We start from the raw sequence: 11,532 nt of genomic DNA, 5'->3' as shown, positions 1-11,532 counted from the left end.
CTTACCATATACTTACCTTATACTTACCTTGTATTTTACAGCTTCTATTTTTTTTTTTTTTTTGCAATACTGCATTTTTTTAAACATTTTCCTTAATTCTAAGTATACTTACCTTTTTTTACTTACCATATACTTACCTTATACTTACCTTATATTTTACAGCTTCTATTTTTTTTTTTTTTGCAATACTGCATTTTTTTAAACATTTTCCTTAATTCTAAGTATACTTACTACCTTTGCTGCTTCCATTTTTTTCCATCGAATTTTTTTATTCGAGTGATTTTTTCAATTAAAAAATTAAAAAATATTTTGAAGAGAATTCACACGATTTCGAGGAAGGAGGAATATGTTCTGATATCATTAATTTTTTCATACGCACACGTGTAAAAAGATTTGTGAGAGTCAAATTTGTTTTTTTACATGGAACCATCACATTTTTCAATTTATCATTCGATAAAAGCACAAAACGATTAGCTTGGAAGATATTAAAAAAATATCTTTACATATCTTTCGAACTGACGTTTCTCTTGTAAATGATTTAACAATTTTTTTACAAGGTATTATTACATGCTGCATTGAGAAATGTTATATAATTCCGTTTAAAAGTGACAATTTAAAAAGTATTTAAGCTTCGTGTCCCAGAAAAGATTAACATTATCAGAATGCCCGATACATAATCTGTAAACTTACAAAATTACAAAATATATTTATACGAAATATTTATTCATTAAGTAAAAGATTTACAAATTATTACACGTATAATACACAATAATTCTGTTACATCGTTCTTTAACAAGAATATTCTTTCCATCTTCGTTATTAATCGCACACATCCCTTTCAACGCGCGCATTCATTCCGTTTCCTCGGAATCTTCCCTGGCAAAACTCCCTTTCTCGCAGTGAAGATGCAGCAGCAATGCGCGGAGGAAGCATCACGGGTTCGTCCAAGCATCTGCGACCAACATCCCAGATCCATTCCACACACGATTGATCGTAATTTCTCTCGATACGAAGACGCATCGCGCGCATCGAAAAGACAGGATCGATCCGCCAATTTCACGTGTCCCTGGATAATTTGCCAGTAATTGAAAGGTAGTCGAAATCTTATCCCAGGTTGTTCCCACGCGTCGCGCGACTTTTTACCTCGTTGCTCGAAATTATGCTAATTTAATTTATGCAAGCGTCGCGCTTTCTCAGTATTTGACCAATAATTTTCGTCCTCTCCTGCCAATCGCCAGGCCCCACCACCCTCCCTCGATTTCAATCTATCCTCCTCCTCCTCCCTTCCTCTCCCATTCGAAGCTTTCTCTCCTTCCAAAATCGGCCGATCGCACGCCACTGGAAACATCGTATTAATTGACCGATCGAGCATCTCTAATTTATGAGAGTTCGTAGCACGTGCGCCCACCCAAGTTTAAGAATATTCTTCAAGTAGGACACAACCCGTGTTCCAGATCGGAACGCGATCTTTGTTCCCGCGCTATTCTCTTCCTTCCTTTCCAAACCAACGGGTTCCAATTTCGTAGCCTTTATGTTAATGGGATTTCTACATCGGGGGAAGGGGTTTTCTCCTCCATTTCTCTTCGTTTTCGAGAGCAACGTTTCTTTCTGGAATTTCGCAACATCGTGGCTGGATTTCGTACTCGGCGAACAACGGAACAAGAGCAACAATCTGTGGGGGAAACAGAAAGAAAAGATTAACAATGGCGGAATTGGCGGAGAAAGAAAGGTTTATCCTTTACTATTGAAACGAAGGGGAAAATTAATCGGAAGGAAACGGCGTTGGTCGGGGAAACGCGGAAGTAAGAAGAGCGCGAGGTGGCGGCAGGTTGGCTGCTCGAAACGCCTCTTAAAGAGGATGTATGGGATTAAGATAATAGTCCCGAGAGGGAAGGAAGCGGAGGAAGGTGAAGGCAAAAACGAGCGATATGATGTGGGTCAAATTCTTTGGGACTGGGTCGACGCCGGCGTTCGACTCCTTCCTTCCTTCCTTCCTTCCTTCCTTCCTTCCTTCCTCCTCGAGAGCAGGCCGTCCCTCGCGAGCTGCTTCTTCTCGGGTCGTCGCCGAGAGACGAGAGGAGTGGAGGAAGGTCGGGGTTGATTTCAATTCCCGTAACGTCGCCCACTCGATACCTCGTCCACGTGTATCGTGTATGTATAAGGGATTTTATCGCGCCCGCTGAATTTTCGAGCGGGTGATTTTTACGAGAGATCGTTATTGAAAAAAAAAAAGAAAAAAAAAGGAGATGGCGCGCGAGAGAAAAAAAAGAGATGAAAATTTAACGGGGTAAATTGTTCGATAATCCCCCTGTTGAAAGTTGGAATGGTTGGCGTGAATAATTTCGTTGGCCGGCGGGGGAACACTGTGAAACTCGCGGGATAATCGTTTTCTCTCTTCTTATCGGTTTTTCGCAAAGAAAAAGAAGAAAAAAAGGAAGCAAAAGAGTAGGCGTAAATTTCGTAAAAATCACTCACGAGCCGGGGAATGAAATCCCTTGGACACGCGACAGATTCATTGCGGGTCCGATATCGCGAAAAGAAAGAAGGGAGGATTTTTGGTCGATGATCCTCCATAAGGTAGATTCTCGTCTTCTTTCTTCTTCTTCTTCTTCTTCTTCATTTTTCACCCTCGCTGCGTGTTACTAACCATCCTCCCCGTAATAATGAGATAACGCCGTAAGAAAAACGATAAAGTTGGTTCCCCCTCCCCCTTCGACGGATCTTAATCTTTTCGCGTATCTTTCGATCAAGAAAAAGGTACTAACACGTCGAGCGTTAAATAAAACAGGAATTCGTAAAAATAAACGCGTATGCTCGATCAATTCCAAAGCGTGCAATAGAAAGAAAAATCGTAGGAGAGAAGAGAAGAAGGGTAGGAAGGTCGGCTCATTAGCCGGTCCTCCTCCCCCTCCCTCTCGAGATCAGAATAGATAGGACAACAAGGCGAATTTACATACTGACGAAAGTTGGCCGGCCGGTTTCCAATTATCAGCGTGGAAAATGGAAATGGCACGGCATCCACCACCACCCAAACGTTCCCCGTAGCCACCGAAATTTCACTTTCCACCCTCCTCCACCAGCGTCCGACCACCCGCGCCAGCCACTGCTCTATCCTATCTTCCAACGCTATAAATTAATACTAATCTCGGGGAGAGGCGTTGTGCAGGCCTCCTCGGGCACCGGGGTGGATGCGTGGGGTTGGGCTCGGTAGACGGGGGGGGGGGGAGGGGGCGTTTGGATTTATTGGGATTCGAGTAACTCCGTGCGACGTTATCGTGCCGGCGTTCCTCCACGCCACAACCCTTGCCACTGACCTCTTCAAGTTCCAAGCTCGGATGCGAGTTCTCTCTCTCTCTCTCTCTCTCTCTCTCTCTCTCTCTCTCTCTCTCCCCGCAACTGTTGAAATTATTGCGAAAATCGTGGCGGCATCGGTCGTGGCGTCCACTCCGCTACCGAATCGCTCGAGCAGAAGCGGCTTCTTCCTCTTCCACCCCCGATAATAAACGGCCGTATTCCGTGAAAACCGTATTCCAACATCGTACATCGTCCATGAATTTTCCATCGCTTTCTAAGCGTCCACCGTACTTTCTATCCGACCGCGTGCTAGCTATTGGACCGCTCGCACGTTATATCGATTTGAGACAGCGTTGCTCGCGATGATGACGGTGATGACGGAAACTGTACTATCGATTAATTTCCTCTCACACGCTGATATTTCACAGGCTTCCACGCGTTTGACCTAAATACGAAAATATATTCTCATTGTCGCGATTCGTTGGATAAAAAAAAAAAAAAAAAAAAAAAAAAAAAAACTTAAAACTGGTAAAGCAAAGATTCGGAAAGAAGGAAGAGAAGGAGAAGAAGGGAAACATTACGCGTTCTTCTTCGCTCTCGCGCATCTTCGATCTATCTACGTGTTGACAGACTAAATATAGCGGGCGGTTAATGGTGGTGGTGGTGGTGGTGGTGGGAAAAAGTTGGCGGGAACGGAGCAGCGCGAGTAAAAGAGGAAAGGACAAAGTGAGGCAAAAGCGGGGCCGCCGCAAGCAGACGGCAACACTTTCGACCGGCCGTCCGTCCGTCGTTTATATTCGCGTTTTACGAGCACCACTTCAGACCACTTGCGACCACTTGACACCTAAGCCTGGCTTCTGAAACTGATCCGACGCTAATAAACCTTGGCCTTGATACGCCTCGAAACGCGAGCGTTTCTCTCTCTCTCTCTCTCTCTTCCCTTTCGAGTGGCGACTTCCGGATTGAATGGGTCGCGAAGCAATCGGCCGGCGAGAGCAGCGCGATTTTTCCTTTTGTTCCTCTTTCTTCCAGGCCAGGGCGTGGCTGCCTTCGATTTTCACCCCTTTCCACCTCCAAGGAAACTCGCCATTTATTCATTAAATGGCACGAACGGCCGTGAGAATCGACCAAGAACCTCCGATTTTCAATTCCGATATGACCCGTTTTTCCTTCTTACTTCTCTCTCTCTCTCTCTCTCTCTCTCTCTCTCTGTCTCTCCACTACCTCCTTCTTCTCTTTCCCTCTCCCCCTTTCTTAAATTAAATTCCTACCATCGCGACTCGAGAGATGACGAATTTTATTATAAATTTAAAAAACGATCATTATTATATTTAGCCTCGGAATATCATTGTTCGAAATTTTCGAAAAAATTATTTTTTATTATCCGCTCGATGGCGATTGAAATTTTAATCGTTTCGTACAATTATACGAAAAGAGCGTAGTAACCAGATATACCAGTTAAGAGTCTTGTACACATACACAGTTGTACGTGGAAATCCACGCCATATTTCAAATCCCCATTATTCATTCCCTTTACACGCTATTCCTTTCATTCTTTCCTCCTATTGTTTCAAACGCAATCTCCGTTATACACGCGAAACGTGTATTTTATTTCTCTTTAAGATTCGCTCAACCCTTGCCTTTTTTTTTCCGCGAGGAACGCATCTTCCATCCTTCCCCCTTCGACGAGGAATCGAAGGTTCGAAGCGAAGAAGCGCCCCAAATCTTTCTCCGAAACATATCCAAATCTATCCTCTCTATCCTCATAGGAAGCGAAGAAAAAAAACGTTTGCAAAACGTTTCCTCGACCGCGGGTCTCTCTCCAATCCCCAAAAACTGAGCACCACTGCAGCGTGTCTAATGTAAGAGGAAGAGATCGGAGGAGGTGGAGGAGGTGAGAGTGAACGTGCGTAGCTGAAGGGGCAGCGAGCAAGCAGGCAGGCAGGCAGGCAGGCAGCCAGCTCGGCAAGCCGGACTTGGAGGTCCTCCTTCGAGCCTCCAGCCCCCCTCCCCCCTCCGTATACCCTCTCCGCCATCCTCCTCCTCCTCCTCCTCCTCCTCCTCCAGCGTTCAGACTTCGCCCCGCGCTTCGCCATCCCTTTTTCTCTCGGCGACGACCCCTAGGAACGGAACAGGGCTGGCTTCACGACGAGCTCGGAGATGGTGGAGGCGAAAGGAGGCGGTTGGAGGTGGCCGAGGAGGGTGGGTTAGGTCTGAGCCTAGATCAATACTCGCATCTCTGCCGGCTGGACCAGGCCGGACATTGCGTTCCGAAGCTCACCTTCTAGCCGATATCAACCCTCCTACGGCATCCCTTTCCCTCCTCCTGCCACCCTCGCTCCCCCTCTCCGCTGCTCCACCTCTTTTCTCCTCCTTTCAACCCCTCTTCCACGACCTCTTGGCCGGCCAACTCTCCCAGCTACCGTCCCACCTTCTCTCCCCCTCTCTTCCATTTGCATCCGCTTGTCTGCAGGCGAAGGTTTTTCGCTCGAAAACCATTTTTTCCCCCTCCCACGTCGCGTCTCCCTGTTTATACTCTTCGAAAATGTGCTGGCGTCCACCTGTTATTCCTTTTTTTCTTTTTCTTTTTTAAGCGACGATTCATGGAGACGAATCTCTCTCTTCTCTTTCTCTTTTTTTTTTTTTTTTGCACGATATCGAAATCGAAAGTGAGGGAGAACGAGGACTCGTTCATTCCGAGTCGAATCCTTTCCCTCTCTTTCGCCCGTTTATATACAACGACGAGGACGATACGTAGAATCTCGCTTGGCTCGTTCGTGTCGTGCGGACAGAAGGAGGAAAGTAACGAAGAGGATCATCTTCCAGCGTTGAAAAGCGCCGTTGGCACGCGTTCGTTTCACGCGTTACGAAAGGCGCGAAGAAGGGGGAGCGGGGAGGGGAAAGACGTGCATTCCGCTCGGTTGGCCGCGACAAACCCGCGAGAATAACGATTATGACTTCCGTGCAGCACCGTGTAAACGGTGGGACGGGAACGATTCAATCCGACCACCCCAAACCTTCCCTCCTTATACGCTCATACCATCCCTCTGCTCGATGAGCGTGGAAATGCCTGCGTGCACGCGGGACAATAAAAATATCCCCGCTTCCATTACCTTAATTGGAGAGTAGAAGTGGCGAACGACGCGGTTTCATAGAATTTTCTTCTCTCGCTTCCACCCCTCCTTTTTTTTTTTTTTTGCATTCCAACGAATAAACGACGATCAACGTAATTGTAATCTCTTTCTTTCTTTCTTTCCCGCGGCTCGAGATAGATCGAGCAACGATTTTCGAATCGACGAACGACGTTCGTCGGATGGATGGTTAAAGCGACGGGGTGTGGAAAAATATTTTGATTCGATTAATTTAAACAACAACACCCGGTCGCGATCCGTGCGTGCGAAAACATAGGAAACGAGCGGCAGTGCGTGCTAATTTACAATTCATCCTTTGTTTCGAAGAACAATAAAGGGGCGGTGATGACAAGGGTAAGGTGAGGAGGTGCGCGATTCGTGGTGGGAAAATATGAAACGGCTCGTGCCGCGCTCTCCTGTTAACTTCTATTTTCCCCGAAACGAGAATTAAAAACCACGCCGCGATTAACGCTCTAGGTTGTTCTAACCTAATTAAACCTAATAATAATAAACGTGCAACGTTCGTACGTACAATCGAGGATGGGTGGGGGATGGAATGTTGTTTCGTTTTACACGAAATCCAAAAAGGAAGTGCTGCTCCTCGACGTTCGAACTCGTTCGAATCTCCCGATGCGAGAGGCCACCAAATTGAAATTCTTTCGTCGTAATCCAACTTAAGTGGAACTCGGTTTGGAAAAAACGAATTTGCGCTTCCTTCTCCTTTTCCTTTCCCCTCCTCCTTTCTTTCGTTGAAAAAAAAAGAAAAAAAGAAAAGAAAGAAGAAAGCTCCACCTCTGTCCTCTTCCACCGATACGAAACGAACTTGGAAAAACAGTTGCGCGAAAGAAGGGAGAACCACTGTGCACTGGTCAATTTCCCCTTAGTTTCGTCTCGCGCTGGAAGAAGGATGGACCCGTGTCCCCCCTCTCTCTCTCCCTCCATCCTTCGTGGTGGATACGTGGCCGTAAACGAGCACGCCGAGAAAGAGAAACGTGCTCGCACACCCTGTATTTACAAATACACGTAGCAGGAAAGCACACGCGCTCGGGGGAGGGAGGGAGGGAAGCGGCACGTAGCGGTAGCGGGCCGCCGAGAAAATTCAACCGGTCGGTTCATTTGCATGCTCGTCTTTTTCCGATCCCTCGAACGCTCCCTCCTTTCGGATTCACGACCAACGACGCGTTACTATGATAACCGGGGAGGAATTTTCTTTGTTCACCCCCGTCCTCCCCTCCAAACCATCCTGGAACACCATTCGGTCGAACGGCTTCTTCTTGTCCATCCTCCTTTGAATTTTGTAAAATGGTACTTTCTTTCTCTCTTTTTTTTTTTCTTTAAATAATTCGAATCGAATATTTTTACGGGACGATTTGATCGAGAAGTAAGAATAGTGTGTGGATCCAGTAGTGCGGAGAAAGGGAGAGAGTGAAAGTTGAAGAAGATCGATATTCGATTCTGAATTGTACTACTACACTCCACGTGGTGAAGTAATAATGGTCCTCTCCGCTCGATGGTGCTTCGAGGATCGAACTCTCGACTTCGATTTAAAATTCATCTCGACACCGAGCTAGGGGGTCTTCTCTCCTTCTCCTCGCCATGTTTCTCGATCTCCATTGAATTCGATCCGGTCGCGAGTTTAATTATCATTCCGACCCGTTTTACCTATCGCCGTAGATAGACGATACTTCCGAGGGGGCGACAGTTTTCCTCGCGTTTCCTTCTTCCTTAAAGAAGAAACCACCCACCCTGGTCCACTTTGTTTTTCTTGCAACTCTATATAGGGGTCGCCTTCCTCCCAGCAACCTCTACATCTATCGCCCTTCGTTGCCGCTTCTATTCCGGAATTTCAACCGGCCATTCTCGCGATGGAAACGTCTTCTCGCTCCCCCATCATCCCCTGCTCCCTTTTATCCTCAACTTATCTAGGATAATTTTCGGAAACGAAAATATATATCGCGTCGCTTCATCGCGTTTTGTTAATTTTACCGGCTCCTAAGTACATATTTTGACAATGGTCGCGTAACGTAACGTGGGAAACGTGGTAGGGTTTCGCTCCTCGATTTTGTTCCGCGAATTCGTGGAATGAAAAAAAAAAAAAAAAAAAAAAAAAAAGAAAGAAATCTAATCCAATCTTTTTTCCCATGCGCCGCGTTACAAACGCACGCGTATTCGATTTCACGGATTCTCGAAGATTAGAGCCGAATTACGGAATTTTTCACGGTCGAGCAAGTAAACCGAAAGTAAAATCGTGTTATTATTTTATTAATTCGGCGTGGTTCGAACGAAAAGAAAAAAAAAGAAAAAAAAAGGAGAGGGAAATGGAAATATACATTTACATACAGGCGTGTGTGGAAAAGTAATGATTTAACGCCGCCCTAATTATCCTCGCGGCAACACGATGTGTACACATTGTAATAAGAATTACCGTTTGCAAACTACCGGGCCAGATACCCAAGCATTACCGGCCGATCGGCCGAGCCGAGATATCCAATTAACCGCGGCGTAGACTGGAACCGAAATCGTTCGTGAAACACACCGCTTCGATCGCGTTCCAAATCGTCCGCGAGAAGCGAGAGGGCTCTCGATAAAAATATGAATACGAACGGGTAATTATTCGTGGGAAAAAAATTACGAGATACGTTATTTTCTTCGCCGAGCAAATAATATCCAGTTTTTCGATGTGCCATTACAAGCTATAAGAAGAGAAAAGGGGGGAGGGGGAGGGGGGGGGGGAAGGGAAAAAAAAAAAAAAAGGAGAAAGGAAAATCTGGATAACGCGAAGAACGAACGGGACGTTCGCATGTCCGACGCGAGAGGATGGTAATTGCGTATTCTCCTGTTCGTGGAATTTTTAAAACGCGAGCGAACCGGAAACCGAGTGGACCGAAGAAACTGCGGTGATTTCCATATGCGAGGCCTCGATCGAGAGCCGGAATTCGCTGGCGTGTTGGAAATAATTAAATGGACGGAGAGAGAAAGAGAGAGGGGAAAAAAAGAAAAGAAAAAGGAAGGAAATATCGACAATCGGTTAATGATAGTATTTTTCGTTTGTAATCGAGATCTCGCGCGAAATTAACGCCACGAAGCTCTTAAACGCATGCAAACTTAATTACACGCGGATGACACGTACAAATTTAATTAACCGCTTGTTCCGCGATATTTAACCTTCCGACTAGCCGTGTAACGAAGATTAATGGCGAATTAACGCGCCGTCCACCGTTAAATCTCGCCGTTTCTAAACTCGAAACTTTTTTTCTTTCTCGCTCCAAGATTCTCGAACGACAAGTTTCGAGAGAGCGAAAATTACCGCGTCTTCGACAAAATTTGTAAAATTTTGATTCTGAATAAGAATCCTATCCCTTCGGGGGATAGTAGTAGACCTTTGAAAAACGATCTTTGTAAACGCTTCTCCCCTTTTATCGAATATTTCGCAATTCGTCGGAATCTTGAAAATTTCCTGTCGTATTTTCGTAAAGTCGTAACAGCGTAACGTCGAGAGAAACAGCGTTGGCGAACATAGCGGGGATATTCGAGGCTCGTACAAAGAGGCTTGCAAGAATCCCGTTTTAACGCTTCCTTAACGGATCGATGTTCAGCCGCTTAAACCTCGAAGCGATAAACTTGGTGGCATCGAGTTTGCGAAACAATGAGATCCCCTTGATAACTCGCTTAGCTCGACGACAAAGCTCGAAGGAAAGACAGCTCGAAACCGAATAAACTAGGTCAGTTGTCACCCTGGCCGATTCGTCCCAAATTCCCTTCTCTTCGTCCCCCTCCCCATCGATCGAATTTCAAATTGGTTTTGGTTTGCCGTTTCGAGACAAAGCGAGCCTACTACGAAAGCGCACACCAAATACTCCAAGTATCACGAATCGTCGACCGAATCCTTCTTCCTCCGTCTTCCTATCTTGGAGCAGGAACCATCGCACAGGTTGGCTACCACTGTTCACTTTCTCCGTGTAGGAGAGCGCCGAGAGAGAAAGGAGGCAAGGGTGGAGGGCCGAGGGGAAGAGAGAGAAGGAGAACCCTTTGGCGTCTCACCCCTTCGACTACCCGTCAACCCAGTCTCACTCTCGCTCTCGATTCGCTCTCACTCGTGTCCTCCGCAACCGGCCCTCTTCATCTCTCACACCCTTCACCCGGCCCCACCCCCGCCCCGTATCCGCGTCTTCTCTCCCTCCTGACAAGTGAGAGTGGACCTTGGTCCAGCAGCGCTGAATCGACCCTCTTCGCGTCCAACCCCCTCCCCCCCCGCCCCACCTCCCCCCCCCCTCGCGCAACCCCCGCCAACGATTCCAATGATCCAACCTTCCTTCTTCCACCTTCTTCCTCCACTTCCTCCCTCGTCGCCACGTTTCTCGGGCTTTTCTCTGGCCTCTGCACGTCGCCGCACCCTAATCCCCCATCTCCAAGATACCCCCTCGAACCCTCGTATCGATTGGCGAGAGCCACGCCAGAGAGCGCCACTCTCTCACCTGTCCCCTCGCAAAATTCCCCCTCCCCGAAAAATCGCAATTTTCGCCCATTTCCAATTTGTGCGTCCCCGTGTGTTACGCGGAAGCAATAGAGTTCGAAGAGAAAAAAAATTTCGAAATATTCGGTTTCGTTCGGTTCCAATAGGGAGGGAGAGGGGGGGGGAAGGGGGGTGACGCGGGTTTTGGGAGAGAAAAGTAAAAGTTGCGCGTATCCTCTTCCTCTTTAAATTTCTTTCTCCCGAGTGATGAAGTTTGAATGGACGATTTATAGAAAGTTGAAGAGTCGCGGTATCGGTGGTGAATAGCCACGGAAGGAAGAGGTCGGCGTTGCATCGTCGTCGTCGTCGTCGTCGACGTCCCTTCCCGAGAAAGTTTTCCCGAAGGGCGGAAGTTAAAGACATCGGGGACATTGTCCCCAGGCCTCGAGTCGCTTGTTACGCTTCGAGAGATGGTTGCAACTTTCAAAGAAGCGATTCTTCCAGCGGGAAACACGATGGAGAATCGTTGTTTCCACCGGTGGATTGCGATTCGAAGCAAAAATTCCACGATACTTTTCGACCGATCCCCACTATACTTGCTTATTACTCCCTCCTCGCAACGATTTCTCAATTATTTCCTCTTCCTATTTTTCT

At 46.8% G+C, this 11,532-nt stretch overlaps 1 protein-coding gene across 1 annotated transcript in view; it reads right to left on the bottom strand.

The window, feature by feature from the left end:
- Positions 1–702: 702 nt before the first annotated feature.
- Positions 703–11,532, bottom strand: part of LOC147657699 (uncharacterized) — a 77,881-nt gene continuing 67,051 nt past the window's right edge. The window contains exon 2 of the mRNA XM_086907783.1: positions 703–1,672. Coding sequence (XP_086763909.1) covers positions 1,530–1,672 — 143 coding nt within the window. The 3' untranslated portion in view covers positions 703–1,529. The remainder of the gene's footprint in view (positions 1,673–11,532) is intronic.

The sequence above is a fragment of the Apis florea genome, unplaced genomic scaffold (assembly GCF_048593485.1).
Source record: "Apis florea isolate Af1SG1 unplaced genomic scaffold, ASM4859348v1 contig_2897_pilon, whole genome shotgun sequence".
NCBI classification, from domain to species: domain Eukaryota; kingdom Metazoa; phylum Arthropoda; class Insecta; order Hymenoptera; family Apidae; genus Apis; species Apis florea.
Note: the sequence above shows the minus strand (reverse complement) of the source record. Positions and strands in the feature narration are given on the sequence as shown.